Source organism: Protopterus annectens, chromosome 7.part0, assembly GCF_019279795.1.
Source record: "Protopterus annectens isolate FY-2018-M chromosome 7.part0, PAN1.0, whole genome shotgun sequence".
NCBI lineage: Eukaryota > Metazoa > Chordata > Ceratodontiformes > Protopteridae > Protopterus > Protopterus annectens.
Window position 1 is genome coordinate 410,118,986 of NC_056739.1, and position 19,558 is coordinate 410,138,543.

The 19,558-nt window shown below is 37.0% G+C and overlaps 1 protein-coding gene across 1 annotated transcript in view; it reads left to right on the forward strand.

Annotated features, from left to right (window-relative positions):
* The window catches only part of LOC122806497 (probable G-protein coupled receptor 83), a 184,769-nt gene that overhangs the window by 53,300 nt on the left and 111,911 nt on the right, over positions 1-19,558 (forward strand). The window contains exon 3 of the mRNA XM_044076996.1: positions 4,942-5,075. Within this exon, the coding sequence (XP_043932931.1) occupies positions 4,942-5,075 (134 nt within the window). The remainder of the gene's footprint in view (positions 1-4,941; positions 5,076-19,558) is intronic.

Below are 19,558 nucleotides of genomic sequence, written 5' to 3' on the forward strand. Positions count from 1 at the left end.
TTAGTTATGAGCCAGTTTAGGTAAATGGGAATGAAAGGCTTGATTGTCACGTGTAATGAGGATTTTATGTTTTCGTGAGAAACAAAAATCCCCCCTATATATTTACCAGCTCAGGAATTGAAAATATGTTACAGTTTGGAAGGCAGTGTTGGGGTTTGGAGAACAATTTTTAATACAGGCTTCAGTGATGCCTGTTAAGTCAGGGAAAAAAATGAAGAGATATTCCCTTTTGCTGTGGTGAACTGTCCAATAAATCCAAAAGCTTGTATTAAAGGAGTCTACACCTGTTCAAGTTTCTTGGTTATACTTCCTGCATGCTTGGACAGAGGGAGATTGTAAATATAAGTCTTAAGTGGGGAATAGGTTCATAGGTAGGTTCATAGGTAGGTACTAGGCTATCGGCCCAAGGGCCTACGTAAGCCTAGCCAACAAGGTTCCCTGGCTTACTCCACCCAAAAAAGTTATTTTCCTGTGCCACTGTCGAGCAGAGACACAGAAGTGATCCCTTGGGTGTATTTCCTATTTCTCATCCACTCATCAAGACTTTTTTTGAAGAGTGCTAATGAAGAACTTTGCTTGACATATATGGGTAGCCTGTTCCAGAGTATGGGAAGTCTCTGGGACAGGAATCTATCCCTCCAGCATGTTCTGTTTATCGTGGTGACGAGGTTTAGGTCCCTAAAGTGTGTAGCTTGGAAAGATTGGGATTTCTTTAGGTGTAGGAAGTCCAAAAGCTCTGGTTTTGACATAGCTTTATATGTTAGGCAGAGATCACCTTGAAGTAGGCAATATGCTACAGAGTAAAGCTGGAGTTTTTTGAGACGGTCAGTGTAGGGCATTTGTTTGAGGCCAGTAATCCTCTTTGTGAGGTATTTCTGTGGTCTTTCCAGCTGCTGCAGATGTCTTGTGAGGTACATTCCAAAAGGGGTGTTGTACTCTATAATGCTTCTAATGAGTGTCGAGTAGAGAAGAACAATGACCTCTTTTTTCCTGGATGAGAACCCTTTTATGATGAGGTGTGCCATGTAGAAAGACTTCCTGACTACTGTGGCGATGTGACTATCAAAGGAGAGACTACTGTCCACCTGGGTCCCAAGGTCTCTTATCACACATTTGGTGTTAAGTAGATTGCTGCCTATGTGGTAGTTCATGGGTACAGAGTTTTTACCAAAGGGGATGACACTGCACTTTTTGGCATTGAGCTTGAGGCCATGGCCTCATTTGTGTTGTGGGCTCTTCAAGTTATTTTCATGTGTCCATAAATTAGGGGTAAAAGAATATGGGATTTATGTTGAAGATGTTTTTTAGGGGCTTTGCTGTATGTCTAAGATTTTTAGTTTTTGGAATGATGATACTTGTGGCAGTAGTGGGTACATAGTAGTGAGTTATGAGGTATAAGTGTTGAGATTATTATTAAGAAGGAGAGGGCTGTTGAATTATCATGGCGCTAAGGTAGTGGCATATATATACAGTTGAAAGGGTTTACTGGACAAACGGATTATTTAGTAGAAAGTCTATCTTGGGCTGAAAGGATTTGGTTTTTGGAAAGTTTTGAAACCATAGGTGGTGACTGTTGGTGAAAATATACAGTAAGATTATGGGATGCATATGTCATAGTTATTTAAGAGAGGTAGTAAGTAGAATTATGGATGTGGGTGGTAGGTTATAGCTAAATAGTGGATAGGTGCTGCTAGCTATGGGGTGGAAAGAATACAATAAGGGATAAGGTAACAATAGGGGTAGAAGTTTCTTTTCTTTACATGATGATGTCTAACAACAATGTGCTAGTTGAAGCGATGAGAAAAATGCCAGAGTGAAGAAGTGGCCACATGATTTGCTTATATCGTTTTAGTAAACTGTGTTCATGTTTCAAGTTTTGTAGTGGGTAGTGAGATATGTCGATAAGCTGGTATACCACGTGATAGTATAATGTTGCTTATTTGAACTGTGCTGCTAAAAGTGAATATAGTGCTACACTGTGGCACTATGGATGCACACATGCTGTATGCATGAGCAGACTGGTTATGTGCTTTGTGGTTACTACGATGTGCACAGCTAGCACAAGCATGCTTGGATAATGCATTGTACACAAACAGCAATTCACAGACAGTGGCACTAACTGGCTTCACTAGCTTACTCTCCACCTTAGTGCTTGTTATCTCTGTAAGAAGGGTCTGCACCATTTTGTACAACTTCACTTAAAACTACACAGCTATGGAGTAACATAATGTCAGTATAAATCAAGTAAACTTGGCCTTTACATAGTTAGAACTGGCCTTCTCCCTGATAAAATACTTCAGCAAGAACAACATACCATGTGATGGATGTCAGTGACAGTGAAGAATATTGTAAGTGTAGCTGTGAAATCATGAGATAGCCATGGCAGTGTACCATCTCCCTGTAAATGTAAAACCATGAGATAGGCATGGCACTGTACCATCTCCCTGTAACTGTGAAACCATGAAATAGGCATGGCACTGTACCATTTCCCTGTAACTGTGAAACCATGAGATAGGCATGGCACTGTACCATTTCCCTGTAACTGTGAAACCATGAAATAGGCATGGCACTGTACCATTTCTCTGTAACTGTGAAACCATGAGATAGGCATGGCACTGTACCATCTCCCTGTAACTGTGAAACCATGAGATATGCATGGCACTGTACCATCTCCCTGTAACTGTGAAACCATGAGATAGGCATGGCACTGTACTATCTCCCTGTAACTGTGAAACCATAAGATAGCCATGACACTATACCATCTCCCTGTGAAACCATGAGATAGGCATGACACTGCACCATCTCCCTGTAACTGTGAAACCATTAGATAGGCATGGCACTGTACCATCTCCCCGTGTCTATGTGAGAGGAAAACTGTGAACATGGCAAACCTCACAGAGGGAATACTGCAATGAGTATGGAGTTCTGCAGTCCAGTGTTGAGGCATGGCTGCAGTCTGTAAAATTAGAGGGGGGGCTGTGCATAGCACAAACTGCAGCTAATAACTAGGGGCATAAAATGGAGGAAAGCTGACTACTGATCAGGCTTAAAATGTGGTATGATATGAAGATATATAATAATATCTTTCTTTTTAAATCTGAAGGCTCAGCTTTACTGTCATTGTTAAATATATATGCCCACGGTGTGTGCATGCAGGTCTTGAAGACTTTATAGCCTTTAGGAAGCTCAGAAGTTCATCTGAGCATATTGCAAATCCAAAGGTACATCTTTCCTAAGCACTTACATAGCCATGGCCAAAATGATTCACTTTCAGTAGGCATTCAGCAATGTGCTTATAAATTAAACTTAGACATGACCTTTTTTCTGTGAAAAGTACATTTTAACTCAATTTTTTTATCTGATTTTCTGCTTCTCAATTTGTGCACAATTTATCCATTTCATCCTTCTTAAATGTCTTCAGATCTGCTAAGATTTTGTCTTCAAAAATACATTCCATTATTATTTGTTCCTTTGCTTAAGTCAAGTAATAAAGCCCTCCATAGGTTCGTAGCTAATAACTAGGCTTGCAGTCCAAGAGACCACTGATGAGCCTAGCCCAAATTCTTAGTTGCCCCCCAAGCACTGTCAGGTTAAGTTTCTTGCTCTGAGTCACACTGTATGCAGAAGAGCACTGGGGGAATCAAACCCTATAAAACAGGAACAGAATAAAGGAACGTTTAAGTACACAAATTAACTTTTGTAAGTATATTTTAAAGAGTGATAGGATATAGTTAACAGCAAGAAATTATGAAATTAAATTATTGAATAAATACAGTTGTAAATCTAAGTCTGTAATTTATATTGCACTGTATGGACTGTGTCCTGCATTTTATATTGGTAGAACTATTACTGAGTTTCACATGACAATTTATGAACATCTATGGACTGTAGAATAAATGCAGCTAAGTAATTCCTTAGCAGAACATGTTCAACAGATGAATAGGAAAGACGTGAATAAAACACATTTCAAATTTTCAGTCATTGATCAAGTGATTAATTATAATTTAAGACTGGATGCCAAAGATGAGCTTGATTTGAAAGAGTATTGTTGACAAGTAAGATTAAATGCTTGCAGTTCTCCTGGAATGAATGATAGGGAGAACTTTAAAACTGTATTGAAAAGGAAAGGGTTAACTCATTAAGGTAGAAGCCATGTGATTTTAAAAGTTTATTTAATTGCATTTTGAATTGTTGCAACTTGGTCTAATGAAGTCTCAAGTATGGAATGAAAGCACTTATCAGTTGTATGTTTAAGGGTATGCCAAGTGCATTAAAGTTTGGGTTCCTATTACCTGATCGAACGTTTAGGTTAGTGAATATCTAAACATCAATCAGGTAATAACGAAAGCAAAAAAACATGAACGTCTGATTTAATGCAGGGAAATAATTCCCTTGGCCGTTATGCGGATTTTGTCCCTTTCCCCACTGTAGAGCAATCTCAGAGTTGGTATATTTAGTTGAGGGGGTGGGGGGCACAGCCCCCCACATCAGGGGGGTGGGGGTGAATGAAGTCCCCCTCTTCATTTTGGTTTAATTTTTTTTTTTTTTTTTGCGGCCGAGGAAATTCATTCCCTACGTTAAATCGGCTGTTCGCTGTTTTAATTTTTCGATATTACCAGATCGACAGTTAGGTATTTGCTAACCTAAACATTCAATCAGGTAATATAGATGCTAAAGTTTTAGCCATTTCAAGTCATTTATGTATTATCTTATTCAGTGTTACAGCTTGGCAGAGTTTGTTGGTGACTTTTGAAGAGTTTTTTTTATGTATAAACTATGCCAACAGATGCCTTTTTTGCTACTTTTTGATGGCGAATCAAAGTGTTGTATATCCTAGTCCCAAACTACTTTACGTTACAGCTTCTTTGCACAATTTATCAGTACTGTGAAAAACACCATTATCAGAAAACAAGATAATTAAAATTCACTTTCACATTTCAGGCCATCATGCATCCTCTGAAGCCACGGATATCTGTGTTGAAAGGGATCTCATGCATTGCTTTAATTTGGATTATGGCCTCTTGTTTCTCGCTGCCATATGCCATCTATCAAAAACTTGTCAACATACATTATGGGTATGTATGAAATGGAATGCTCAGAACTGCACAATTTAAATTGAATGTCACTTTTTAATTGTTCACAAGATAGATAATGATTATGATTTCTGAATTCATAATAACTCATGACTAAAAAATACTGTTCATTTGAAGGGTTTATCTCTCTCTCAAAAGAATGAATGACTTGTGGCACCTCTTGAATGATAACGTTTTAGTGCCAGTAAGGATTAAGATTCTTTGTAATGGTACTTGTCCATTCAATTAAAAAACTTTAAAATTAGCTTCCAAGTACAAATTATGGACATAGCTAAATTATATTACAGTTGACTGCAATTTATTTTCAGGAGTTATCCTCTTTTTCCATGGTTGTCTGACCTTGGCATTAGTATATTTAATTTCTTCGGATGTAGGAGTTTAATCTCCACATAAATGCAAAGCTTTTAGTTGGTTTAGGTGATCGCAAATGTGAAGTATTTGTTTATATTTGTCATCCCTTCAGTCTTTTTGTAGATGATAATGATTGCTAAGAAACTTGTTTGATGTACTATTTAACTATCAAAGTTCATTGGCGATCTAAATAAATACATTTGCATATATACAAAAAAAATATATATATATATATATATATATATATACATATATATATATATATATATATATCTATATATATATATATATATATATATATATATATATATAAATATATATATATTGGTCTATATACATATATATATATATGTATACATATACACACACACACACATACATGTGTGTGTGTGTATATATATATATATATATATATATATATATATATATATATATATATATATATATATATATATATATATATATATATATATATATATATATATATATATGTGTGTGTGTGTGTGTGTGTGTGTGTGTGGTTGCAGTTCACTTGGTTAATGCTTCTGTGTGACTAAGTGATCTGTAGTGTGTTTTTGTGCAAAAGTGTGTATTTGCAAATGACAGATTGGACAATTTCCTGATGTTCAACAAAGGTAAGTGGCTTTATGGAAGGACTGTGTGTGTGTGTGTGTGTGTGTGTGTGTGTGTGTGTGTGTGTGTGTGTGTGTGTGTGTGTGTGTGTGTGTGTGTGTGTGTGTGTGTGTGTGTGTGTGTGTGTGTGTGTTTTAGGGTTAGGTACGAGGATAGAGTTAGTGTTGCGTGGATAAGTGTGTATGTGCGGTGAGTGATTGAGCTGTCTTGTGTAGTGGCAGTGTTACAAAAAGGGTTTCATTAGGATATGGGTAACATTTAGGGTTAGGGATAGGGCTAGGGTTAGTATCCATTATTAGGCCTAAACCCTAACCCTTCAGAATACATTATTATGCAAAATAATAAACAGAAAATAAGGGATTACCTCAACAATATGCATGAGTTAGAAAGATTGCTGTTAAGCAACTATTTTCTGATAACTCCAGAGCACAAAAACTTTTAACACAACAACTCAGACAACTGAAAGTAGAAAGGGTTGTCACCAAGCTCAGGGAGATGATAACAAGGAACATAACAAGAGGTCCTGATGAGGTGCTACAAATATTTAGGAAATTTTATGAAAGTCTGTGTAAAGCAGAAAAATATGGAAATCAAGAAAAGGTACAAATGGAACTTTTTATGGAAGACTTAAATATGCCAAGGTTAGAGGTAGATGAGGCTGTATTACTAACAGGATATGAAGTTCGAAAGCTAGGAGGGAAAAGACTGATGAAAACAATGGTGGCTGCAATACCTAAAGAGGGTAAAGACCCATCAGACCCAGCTTCATACAGGCCCATTTCAATCCTAAAACATGAATATAAAGTGTGTATGCATATAATAGCGAAAAGAATGACAAAAGTGATTCCAAAATTGATAGATATGGATCTGTGTGGTTTTGTGGAGGAGAGGCAAATATCTGACAACATTAGCAAAAAAATTAATTATCCAGACTGAAGCAGAATGTAAGACAATACCACTGTTGTTTATGGGTCTTGATACAGAGAAAGCATTTGGCAGAGTAAGCTGGGACTTTACAAGTAGAGCAATGGAAGCATTTGCATTCCCTGATAAAATTATAAGGTTGATTAGGAGGATATATGAGGGATCAGAGGTGAAAATTAAAGTGGGTAAGTTCCTCTCTTATACTTTCTGTTTCAGCAGAGGAACTAGGAAGGGGTGTCCTCTTCCCCTTTGTTATTTGCATTTTATTTAGAGCCATTGGCATAGAAAGTAAGGTGCTCATCAAATCAAGGCTATAATTGGTATGGTAGTCAAGAAAACGCTGGGTCTATTTGCAGATGATATTATTTTATACCTCATAAAAACAGAAAATTACATTTCTGTGTTGTATAACATTTTGAGGCAGTTTCAAATCTTTTCAGGATAGACAATTAATGAAGTTAAAACAAAGGTAGTAACTGTAAATTATGTACCCACACAGGATTTGGTTCAGCAATATCCATATATATGGAAACATGATAAAAGTAAGTACTTAGAAGTATGGATTAAAAAGGATTCTGGTGTGGTAGCTAAGGACATGTGGGCAAAGTCTAAACAAAGATAATACAAAAACTGAGAAACTGGAAGCTCTGTTAAGATGTGTTCAGTCAGTTTAGTTTTATAGAGGTCAGGCATATTTTATCAACCAGAGGTGAAGTTATGGATGGCAATTAATAAAGAGCTGAAGGATTTTATCTGGGAGGGTAAGACAGCAAGAGTCAAGTGGGATAAGCTGATTCTTCCAAAAGGCAGTTTGGGATTACCCACTTTGAAGGGGTATTTCAGAGCTACACAGTTAAGGCTCCTATACATAACACAAGCAGAAACCTATACTTCAAAGTGGAAAGGGAAGATTATGAAATGTGGAAGCTCAAGAAACAAGGATAGACTGGGATTTTGGATGCAGATCCTTAAGGAGAATAACAATAACTATACAGAATATTATATTCATAAAGTAGCAGAAAGTATTCTAAGAACTAACCCAACATGGGAATGGAGAAAGGAAATTCTGATGATAGGGATGACAGCAATTAGGAATACAGATAATAGGCAAGAGAGGGCTGAGATTTGCAATGTTTGCATCTAAAATTATGTAAACATGGTTTGTGATGTATAATGTTTGCAACTAAAATTATGTCAGTATGGTTTGTTTTCATTTATATAAATATATGCTTGCCTATGTCATACATGATAATTTAATAAAGATGTTTTTGTTTAAAAAACAAATAGTGGCAATAATTAAAAAATGGCCTGTGATATGAGAACAGTTCAAAGTGTAAAATTGTTTGAAAGTAAAATAACTGGGGATAGTTTGAGTAAGAGGATGCTTAAAATGAAGTATGTATTTGACAGAAATAGAGAGACCCAGTGTAAAAAAATATTTGTACTTCTGCAGAGTAAGTCCAAATCAAATGATTTTCTTGAAATCCAAAAAGAAAGATGATATAGCCAGGCACTTCCTTCACATGAACAAGTTGATTAAGTAGATGGCTGAATTTTACCACTAGTAATAAAGATGTGATTTGGTCAAGGTAGAGGCTAAGCTTCATCTTCAACTTTCAAATAGAAATGCTCCCCAATAACAGTTAAAGGGGGGGGGACAAAAATAAGCCTCATATTCAGTCTCTGCATTGCACATTTCACTGCCCGCACTAACTTGAAGAAAAATACACATGGCTGTTCATCTAAAACTTGCTACTACTGCCAAGATCACAGTGTTGTACTGTGTGCTGTTATACCCTTAAAACTAACACATCAGAAAAAGACTACTCAAAATTAGAAGTGCAGAACTGCAAATCCTCCCTTTACACCTATACTAACTTTAATATTTCTTGAATGGGGAATAAAAAATGATGGCATTAAATTAGATGGGATATTTGTTTATTTACATATAACACTGCGGGTAAACATTGTACATTACTGCATGCCATGTCAAAATGAAGGAAACCATCAGTCAGACTAAAATGACTGTAGACATAATGGTGTATGTTCTTCATATTGATCACTGCAGTAGCCTTAGCTATATAGATTGCATCCTGCCAAGGATATAATAGCCAGCCTGCTTCCAAAGGTTCAGGGCACCTCCCACATGCCCAAACTGTCAAACAGCTCAAACTCAACTTACTAAAAGACAGTTTTGGGCACAAAGGTCTTCAGAGCTTTACTGCTGCTGAAGAGCATGTTCATGTGAGGATTTTGATGATCAACAGTTGATCTGTGCTTTTCTTTGCTGTGAAGATAACTTCCCTTTGGGGAAAAAGCATTGTCTTAAATTTTGCTAATATTTTATTACTTTCTGCCTTAGGAATGTTATTTTAAAGCTAGGAGTGTTATTTGATGCACTGTCTTGAGACTGTAATGTTCTTTTAAATGAAGCACGTGTTTCTTTCTTTCAGTTTAAAAGTATAAACTGATTGAAAGCATAGTATCTGTGGAAAATTGTTTATTTTTCTGTTGTGGTGCTTCCATAGTGCTTTAAAGTCCTTTTCACAATGTTTTTTTTTTCTGTCAAAAAGGTAACTTTTGTGGCCTGATAGTTTTACAGATATTCAATGCTCGTCTTCCCCAGGAAAGATTCACCATTTTTGGCCTGACCATGGAACAGACTATTAGTCTCATGGTCAGTCCTTCTTCCAGCCACAAAAAGAAAAAATTAAGCAAATAGCCTTTGTCACCACAGCAGGCTAGAAATGTGCCTCAGCTGCAGGTGGGTGACTCTACCGTGGACAATTGTACCTCAGACCACTCACCCTTTACCCCAGATCCCTCTGGTGTAACCCCCACAGCCACAATGTACCAGGGGTTAGCCATGTTCTCTGCTGTTGTTGAAGTTCCCTCAGTGGGCAAGGGAGAGCCACTCTTGTCAGTCCTGGGAGAGGGAACAGGGAAGGTTTCCCTGTTGTGTCAGAATGCTGTGCCCAGCCCCAAGGAAGGAGCTGCTGCCATTAGTAACATGGTTGGCCCAATTTTTCCCTATCAAACAGAAATAGAAAACCAACCATGTATCTACCACTCCTCAAATTTCTTTGGATGGGAGTAGTTTACCGGAACTTGTTCAGAGTTTAATTCGGGATATTGATCCTTCTTGTAAAGTAGTTTGTAGTAAAAGAAAGACAGATTCCTCTTTTCCTGAAGAGAAGAAACATTCTGAATCTGAACAGGAAGATGCAAGGATAGAGTCAGGGTTTTGTCGTTGCATTTCTCATTCAGACGAGAGGTCAGCTTCAAATTCTCCCTGTGAGAGTTTCTTTTTTTCTGAGACTATTGCTAGAATGTCCCAGTGTTTTCAGTGGGAGATCAATGAGGTTTCTCAGTCCCTCAGAAAATACACAGATTTGTTACAAAAGACTTTCCATTACCTATACCCATTCCTCCGTCCTGCCTGCTTTAGAGGATATGTGTTTTACTGTCTGCAATTTTCCTGATAGTCACCCAGCTGTAGCTCCTTGTAAACAATTATACCATTGCAAAAACATTGTTCATCTATTTATACATTTTAAAAATAGTACTCTATAAAAGGCATTTTATTATGTAACACAGAATTAATATACACATCCAAGTTTTGTTTCTAAGTATCCCATAATGATATTAGTATTTAAAATATATTGATATATGATGTGGGTATTATGTAGGTATTGCACCGAAAATAATTACATAAAATCAAGCACATTCCATTATCTATAATTTCTCTAGAATTTTCAGAAATGTTTATTTTTTTAGATTAGAAACTGTTATTTGTAATTCTTCGAGTGTGCTGTATAATTATTATCCAGCCAGTGAACTATTACTTCAAAGGAAGTAGCCTTTGTATAAGTTTCTAAATATGATAATTTGATGCAACTCCCTATTCCAAGTTCTTATGTGGTATTTCTAAGATAGTCTCAGTCACTAGCATTATGACCTTGAGTGGTACAAAAGTTTGTGTTCCCATGTAAATGTGTGAATTTGTTGCCATCTCTATTGCTGGAGATGGATGAAGTTCCAAATGTGATTCAGGTGGTTTCAGTCAGATTCACGGTTTGAACACCTGTTGAATGAATGAAAAGACCCTCCTTGCCACTCTTCGATTAGAGGCGGGGAGCATCTGCAAAGGTATGTTCTCCTAGTGACCACAGAAAATTGTATAGGTGGTGCTGCCTACATAGTGGGTTCAGGGCCAATTGATCGTCATGTAATGGTTTGAATACAGATCAAATAGGTTAATTCCCTACCAAACTCTTGGAGCTGTAAGCTTGCACTATGGACATGCAGGTTTACAAGCAAAAAAAAAAAAAATCTGGATGACATAAGTGAGCCACAGGGATCTTGCCCCAGGGAGCAAATGGTTCCACTGAGTGACTGGGAAGGAGATGCTTGATGGTCAGTGAGGAGGACCAAACAAAAACGAAAGAGCTAATGATTTGCTTATTTAGCCAGGCTTTAAATTAAGCTAACTAAATTACTCCTAGTAGTACCAAGAATTATGTCCGCATTGTATGATGTCATAACTAACAGCCCTCACTGTGTTCATTTTAAAATGTCACAGAACTGCAAGTCTGCAACCAGTCATGTTCTACAAAACAACAAAAATGAAATTGCTTCTACATTACTTCTTTGGTCGTAGTTTCTTTAAAGCAACCAGTACAACACTTTATAATAATATTTACAGTTTTGTCATCACTGTCTTTCCAGAGGGGTTACAATAGACACAATGTAAGTGCAGCATACACTGAGCAGTTGTAATTTAGAAAGTCAAAATTACAGTTTTATTCAAGTCAACAGAGACTGCTATAACATGAAACATCACTACAGTACAAGTAGTAAAGAAAAAACATCTAGAAGCCTCCAGTATAACAGCTCAGATATGTTTTGATTTTCAATAGTTGTCGAAGCAACATGCAGAACACTGTTAACCAGTTAACTGACAAGGAAAAATATGTCTTGTCTTTAGCATTCAGCTTCATAATTGTATTACATCTTGTGAGATCAGCATCTTGCAAACCTCAGCTTCTCATTTTTACCATAATCCATACCTCTCAACTAACCCTATTTTTAGTGTCATCTTTAATGTTCCTAAAACTGATTTTTTTTAAAAAAAGATGGTGAACTACTGACACTAAATGCTGATACTAACCATCAATAAATATTGTTGAAAATTACAATTATAGACTTTTACTTCCAAAAATATATAAATTCACATCCTCTTGTCTACCAGCTTTCTAATTTAACACTACCAAAATTTAAAATTGTCCCTAATTTGAGTTTTTTTTTCCTAATTATGTTTTACTTTGTCAGAAATGTAGAGATAAATGACTGAGAGCTAAGTCGTAACACCTCGCCAATAAAATGGTTGCACATTACCCAGAACTCAGTCATCATTCCCTCACCCCAGCCTTCAACCTTTCATCTTGAACTATTTCCATTTCCCTTTGTTTTATCTTTTTTTCTCTCTTGAAGAGACTTTTGGCCTCTCACTTCACTTGCTACTGATCATTCTGCTAAAAAAGCTGCTTATAAATGGAACTAAACCACAGCAGATCATAGTGTGCTAACAGTAGCACTCTGAACAGAAATTAACATTACATATGAACACAACATTCTCAGCACTTTCTGAAGAATTGTAGGCAACTGATAAACTGTTTAATTCCTTCACAGCTGCTCATCCCTACCCAAGCTTTTGTTCCCCACCTATATCCATTACAGTGAGTTACATTAAAACTTTTTGCATGCTAGCCCTGTACTAAAAAAAAGTTTTGGCCTACTAGGCTGTGTTCCTCATTATACTGCAGCTCACATCAGAGTGTAGAAATTCAGTGGTAAAACAAATTACCAGAAGGTGTTTAAATTTTCATAAATCTTATCCATAACATTAACTTTGAGGTAAGTGAATGAGTTGTGCATTGGGAGTGGATAAAAATGGAACCATTTCTTCATCAGAAGAAAATGTACAGCTCTGTGTATAGATGTGAAAAAAATGTATTTGGCAGTATCTGAGTACCATACAGGCATACTTCCCATAAGGCAGACTCCTTTCTTTCTTGGTTTCAGATGCAAATGTTTTCTGAATCTGTCAAATAAAACAAAATTTGTCTTCAGCAAGCAAAAAATGGATTAGAATGGAATCTAGTCCTCACAAAGCTGCCTTCTGTCATGTATTTTTCTTCACAGTCAGAAATTCAGGATCTCCATCAGAAAGATGATTTTGCTAATTATCTGTCAAGTAGTTTGAGTCATCCTAATTTCCCACACAGTTCTGAATAACACTTTATTATACTGCATATGGTTTCATTCAATTACTAAATTGTAGCCTTGCTTTTGAGCCTTCTTTTTGCAGTTATAAAATAGTGAGTCTGTTTTCCACCTGAATTTGTAGTCTGCCCAAATAAAAACAGATATAAACACATTTTTGGGTTAGCATAATACCATGGTCATGAACAAGAAGTACACACGTGACATTTAGAGTTACATTGTGAAGGGATTTATATACAAACATTTATTTATCTAATTTTCCTTATTAGTTTGATGTGATTGTTCAGCCTTCCATAGATTTAGGGGTTCATAATAGGCTATTAATCAGTTTGTAGCCTAGCCATTAAAGCCTCACTAAATGCTTACCCATAATTAACAACAAATTTTACTGCTCACTGTTTCCATCTTTCTATGAGGGATAGAAGGGAGAAACCTGGGGTCAATTTGTGGTTGGCCATCTGTTTATCTAGGTTGTGTTTGAAGAGGGTCAACGAGATATTTTGCTTAATGTAAAGGTGGGAAGTCTACTGCAGAGGACAGGAATTCTTATAGATAGTATCTATCCTACCAGCAGGATCTGTTCATATTGCAGGGGGGGTTTAGTTCTTTCAAGAAGTGGTTATGGTGGTGGGGGGTTGTCTTGCGAATGTGCAGGAGGTCACACAGCACTAAGTTAATTAAAGCTTTTAAAGCAAAGCAAAGATTGCCTGTTAAGAGTCTGTATAAAACTGAGGAGACAGGATGCTTGAAGGCAGTCTGCATAGCACTCTACACCATGTCCTTTATCTTATTTGTGAGAAATTGCTAGAACTTTTCAAGTTGATTTATATGCCTGGAGAATGACATACCGAAAGTGTTATTAAATTGTTTTGCAGATCGGATAATGCAGGATTACAGATGTTTAAAAACTTCCTTCAACCTAAAAGATATACTGGTATTTAACGGGGCTAGTTAGGACATCCTGACAATAGTAGATAGATGATGGTCAAAGGAGAGCTCATTGTCTACAAAGGTGCCCAGATCCCTAATACTAAACCAGTATTAAAGGAGAGTGTCATCCATGTGGTTGGTCCATGAGTGCTTATGCTATATTTCTTGAAATTTAGTTTTAGGCTGTTGTCCTAGCACCATTTCATCATGTGTGGTAAGCCTTCTTGGAGAATGTTGGAGTCCACAGATTGTTTACAATGATTCAATCTGCAAAAACTTGGTCAGCCACAAACAAGTTATGTCAGCTTTGACATTAGAGAAGAAAATACCAAACAAGGGTGGCCCCATAGCTGTCCCTGAGGAACCACACTAGTAGTTAACCTTTCAGATGAGTGCTTGCCTCCTATACTGAGTGGGTTCTAATAGTGAGCCAATTTTCTATCCATCAGGTTGCATAATAGTTGCATTTAGTTTGACTAGTTTGGCAATAATATCTGAATGTGTAATGATGTCAAAGATCTTTGCCAGGTCAATGTAAGCAGTATACATTGATATGACTTCATCCAAGGCCACAGTGACCTTTTCAAAGAAATTTACTAAGTTTATGAGGTGAGATCTTCTTTTTAGAAACCCAGGGATTGTAGACTGCTGATGTCATTGTTTGAAGGGCCATAATGATGCAGCCATTGCTTTGTAGATAAGACTGGTTAGACTTATTGCTTCTTAATTGCTGGGACAGGTGAGGATCTACACTTGTATAGTGGATGACCACAGCTGTTCTCCATGCCTCTGGCATATAGTTAGTTTTAAACCTGAGAGTGAACAGATTAAGTATCAAGTCAGAGATGTTTAGTGCTGACAAAAAAGCAACCAGGCATTTGTCTGGACCCACAGACCATGGTCTTGCTTTTGAAAGTTTCTTCAGGACCCGCTCCAAGGTGATCTGCATGAAAGGACCAGTCATAGTGGTATGTGATGAAAACGTTTGCGGGAGACTGTACAATCCGAACTAAATATGTCTCCAAGTATGGTGGCGTGCGTTTATGTATTAGGTCAGTACATTGTTGGTTATTGCTTCTAAAATTTCTATCATAGCTGAAAAAGGTTCTATGGTTATCCTTTGCAGAAGTGGCAACTGTCAGTTCACTAATTGCAGATTTATTTTGCTTCTAAGCTTATTAAGTTTGCTTTTGGAGCTTGAAGTTTTCAGTTGTACCTTTGAGACAATGATTTTTTTCTTTTTTTTTTTTTTTGTTATACAGTTTAGAATTCCACTATAGTGTTTTTTCCCCTAAATTTATCATTGCATTAGACCAATGCCTCTGTGAAAGCACTGAGGTGCAAGGACAAATTTTAAAAACTGCAGTGTATGCTGCTGGGTCACTGAGGGGAAGAGGATTTCTAAATTGCATCAGATCATATTTGCTTCTAAGTAATATCTAACCACATAGCGAACATTACTGAGAAGTGGTCAGAATTTACCAAAAATGTAACTGTAGGCAAATAGCTTAGTGGAGTCCTATTTATGAGGACTAGATCCAAAATATTTGAGCTCCTAGTCCGGATGTAAATTAATTGGTCTAAGAAGTTTGTATTTATGAAACCTAGAAAGCATTCTACATACTTATTCACAGAAGTGTAGGTTCCTCAATATATATGGGTGTGTAGTTGAAATCTTCTAGTGTTTGGTTCAATGGGGAGGTGTTCTAGCTTGCTCAGGTATGCCTCATGTGTTATAAATTTCATAGAGGGAGATCTTATTGAAGATAATTTGGATGAGGAAGACCACAACATCATTATCCTAACTTATGAGTCTAGATGTCATCAGACATCTTGGGAATATGGATACATTATCATATACAACACAGTCATTTCTAGCTACAACTCTGAGTAAGTAGTATACATTGGCTCCTGGTATGGAAGGAGGTGTTATGTCTATAGTGGAACCATGTTTTAGTAGTGATGCAAATGCCAGTATTTTCTATGTTCAGGAATGCTTGCAGTGAGTGAAATTTCTAGTGTTGAGCAGCACTACATTTATGCAGTCTTGATTTTGTTTGAGTAAGTTGGTAGATGGATACTGATGTTGCCTAAAAAAGGTGCTATGGAAGACAGAATGTTTTGACCAATATATGGAAATCCTGAGAAGAGTAGTACAGGTCATCCCTGATGAAGCAGGAAGGACTGTAAAATGCTTCCTTCCAGGCCGATGCATATTACCCCCCAGAATGACAGCAATCAATAACCAAGCAAATAGCTGAAGTTGATTATATTTTGTTTCTACTGTAACATAATTTTTGGTGAGTGCAGGATGCTGCTCAAGACTAGTTCCTTACCAGACTCAAATCGACATTCTCAAGTTAACTTCCACCTGCATAACGGCCCCATCATATGTGTAGCTCGGATGAAGAGACCTGAAAGTACTTATGACATGTCACATCCTGGCTGTCAAGATACAGCTTGCCATCACTGATTTCTTTAGCAGTGTTGTGAGTGGTGCATGTGTGTAACACATAGTGGATTCACCTGTGAATAGGACATTTATAGATGGTGTTGGCTTGGCTAGGCTGCCTTAATGGATTTGGCCTGCTAGATGAGTGACCAATTATTTTATTCCTAGTCTTTGCTAGTGCCTTATATGCATTTGGCTTGTAAGTGTGTCATTAAAGAGATTGTGTGTCCACCCAGTATCTCAAAGACTTTTATGGTTTAGGAAGAGGTTTCATAAGTACCTTCACATAAAAAGGCTTGTTTGCTGGTTTGAGGCAAAGTTGTATGAGGTGGGTGTCAGATGGGTGTCATTATGGATAGCATCATGGGTGCTGTCAATATGCAGGGATGAGAGGAAAACATCCAGATATAGGAAGAGTTTAGACTTCCCAAATTTAGGGTCGGTTGGTTGTAGGAGCAAACAACAGTCAGCAAGTATGAGATGGTTATTTAACAGTGTCACGTTTATCTGGTCTGTTAATTTCAAAAAAATATATTGTTTATTTGAAACAACATGAACCTTATGAAATAATGTTAACCATCTGCTTGGTACAGGTATTAGTCCTGCTACCCCACAGTACCTGGTTCTCCACTTCATTCCTCATCAGGGGCTCTTCCTGTTTAGTGTGTGCCTATCATATGGGCTCTTCCTGTTTAGTGTCTGCCTATCCTACTTGAGTCTGACTCCTGTCAGAAAGCTTAGCTTTTTCCCACATCCCAGAACATAGTACAATTCAATTAACGACCCTTCAGATTTATTGTCTGTGTAGTGTGTGTGTGTGTGTGTGTGTGTGTGTGTGTGTGTGTGTGTGTGTGTGTGTGTGTGTGTGTGTGTGTGTGTTTTCAATGGTGGACTGGCATCCCACCCGGGAGTAGTTTATCTTTGTAGGACCAATTGCAAATTGGGTAGTCAACAATGAAATGGATATAGTGGGTATTAGAGAAAGAAAACATGCACATTATAATGTTATATCTGATTAACTTTGCTGTGTTTAGCAATGTCTGTTGTTACAAGTAACTGTTAAAGAAAAACAGTTCACTATTAGCCATCAAGGGAAGTTTTTTTTCTTTTGCCCCTTATAATGACAGCATCCCTACTTTTGAGTGTATTCCCCTGCCAAATCCAAATTTTAGAGAAGCTTAAATAAACCAGCTGTATGATTGTCTGAATTAATCTAGTCATGCTGGCATATGTTTCTGTGATCTATAATGTCAAGAATTCATGAGTCGCACAACTGTGTATTATGAAAAAAATGTTACTGCAGAGTTCTGGTTCACTTTGCATTATGAAAATCAGAGAAATAAACCTCTGAGTCCCCTACCAAATGCAGCTTCCCCTCACTCCAGAGTATAATATCACTCTCAAGGTACAATATTTCGTTACTGTTGTGGTGATTCCATATTCCACCCTGGGTAACTCTCATTGCAGAAAATAGGAGCATAGAAAACTAGCTGAAAACATCTTAGATGAACTATGGCATTATCAGAGCTGTGCGGTGTCAGCCCACTTCCTGCCATTTCTTATAATCAGTCAAATTTACCTTGATGCATTTTACAGCTTGTTGAATTGCTTTCATAAATCTGGCCTTGAGGGCTCGAGGTTTGTGAATTAAGTGTCTCTCGGCAAGGCTGAACCTTTTATCGGTTATTCTTAGACTAGTGAGATATTGATTATAAAGTACTTGCTTTTGGTCCTCAGTTTTCAATAGTTTCATGCAAAAGACTGAATTTTAAATGTGGCTTGTAGTTTTTTAAAAAAAAAATCTCATGAACACAATGCAATGAATAAAGAACTTACCTTGTCTCTTCTTACACCTGTTAAGGAATGAATAAATGAGTACATTAGCTCTCTTTACAACACTCTATATGGTTCCAACAACAGTCATAGGAATTCAGAAGAACTATACACCACAAAATAAAATGTTTATTACAAATATGCAGCCTCTTTTACAACCGTAATGTCTGCTGCACTTCTTTAATAAATGTCATTTATTTTTTATATAATTTCACTTCTATTGAATAATCAAAGAGTGAAGCCAATTTTCCAGTATCAGAAGAAAGGTGTTGCCACACACATGAAGACTAAATTAGGGTGAGGGGATATGGTGAGGTGTGTCAACAAAAGGAAAGACAAAAGGGGTATGAGGTAGATGATGAAGATGGTGATGGATTATATTATTATAAGGGAAAGAAAAGAAAAAAGGCAGTGTTCATTGTCTGAAGGATTTTGTGCATGGGTGCTCTTTGTTTCCAGGATTTTACATTGGTAGAGAGAGAGAGCACTTGGCAGTATTACGCATTAGATTACCGATGAAAGAACCTTAGCCACAAACATGTCTTTTTAAAATGCATTTTTTTCCTTCAGTGTACTGTGTGAATAGGACAGTTATTTACTTGTTTACTGACTTATAATTAGGTCAGTCCCACTAAGCTAAGGATTCTTTTATAGAGGAGAACAAATATGTAGCACTACAGTAAGAAGTTAGTACATCAGTAAGTGAAAGTAAGTTGAAATTACACAGAATATGAAACATAAATATAAGCAAATCAAAAGCAGTTTAACAAATTCAAAGCACCACATACATCCATGTAATGTAGGATAACAGACACCACATCATATAGCAATGCCCTGTAGGGTAACAGACACCACCTCATACAGTCATGTAATATAGGATAACAGACACCACCTCATACAGCGATGTAATATAGGATAATAGACGCCACCAAATACAGCGATGTCCTGTAGGATAACAGACACCACATCATACAGTCATGTAATATAGGATAATAGACACCACCTCGTACAGCGATGTAATATAGGATAACAGACACCACCTCATACAGCTATATCC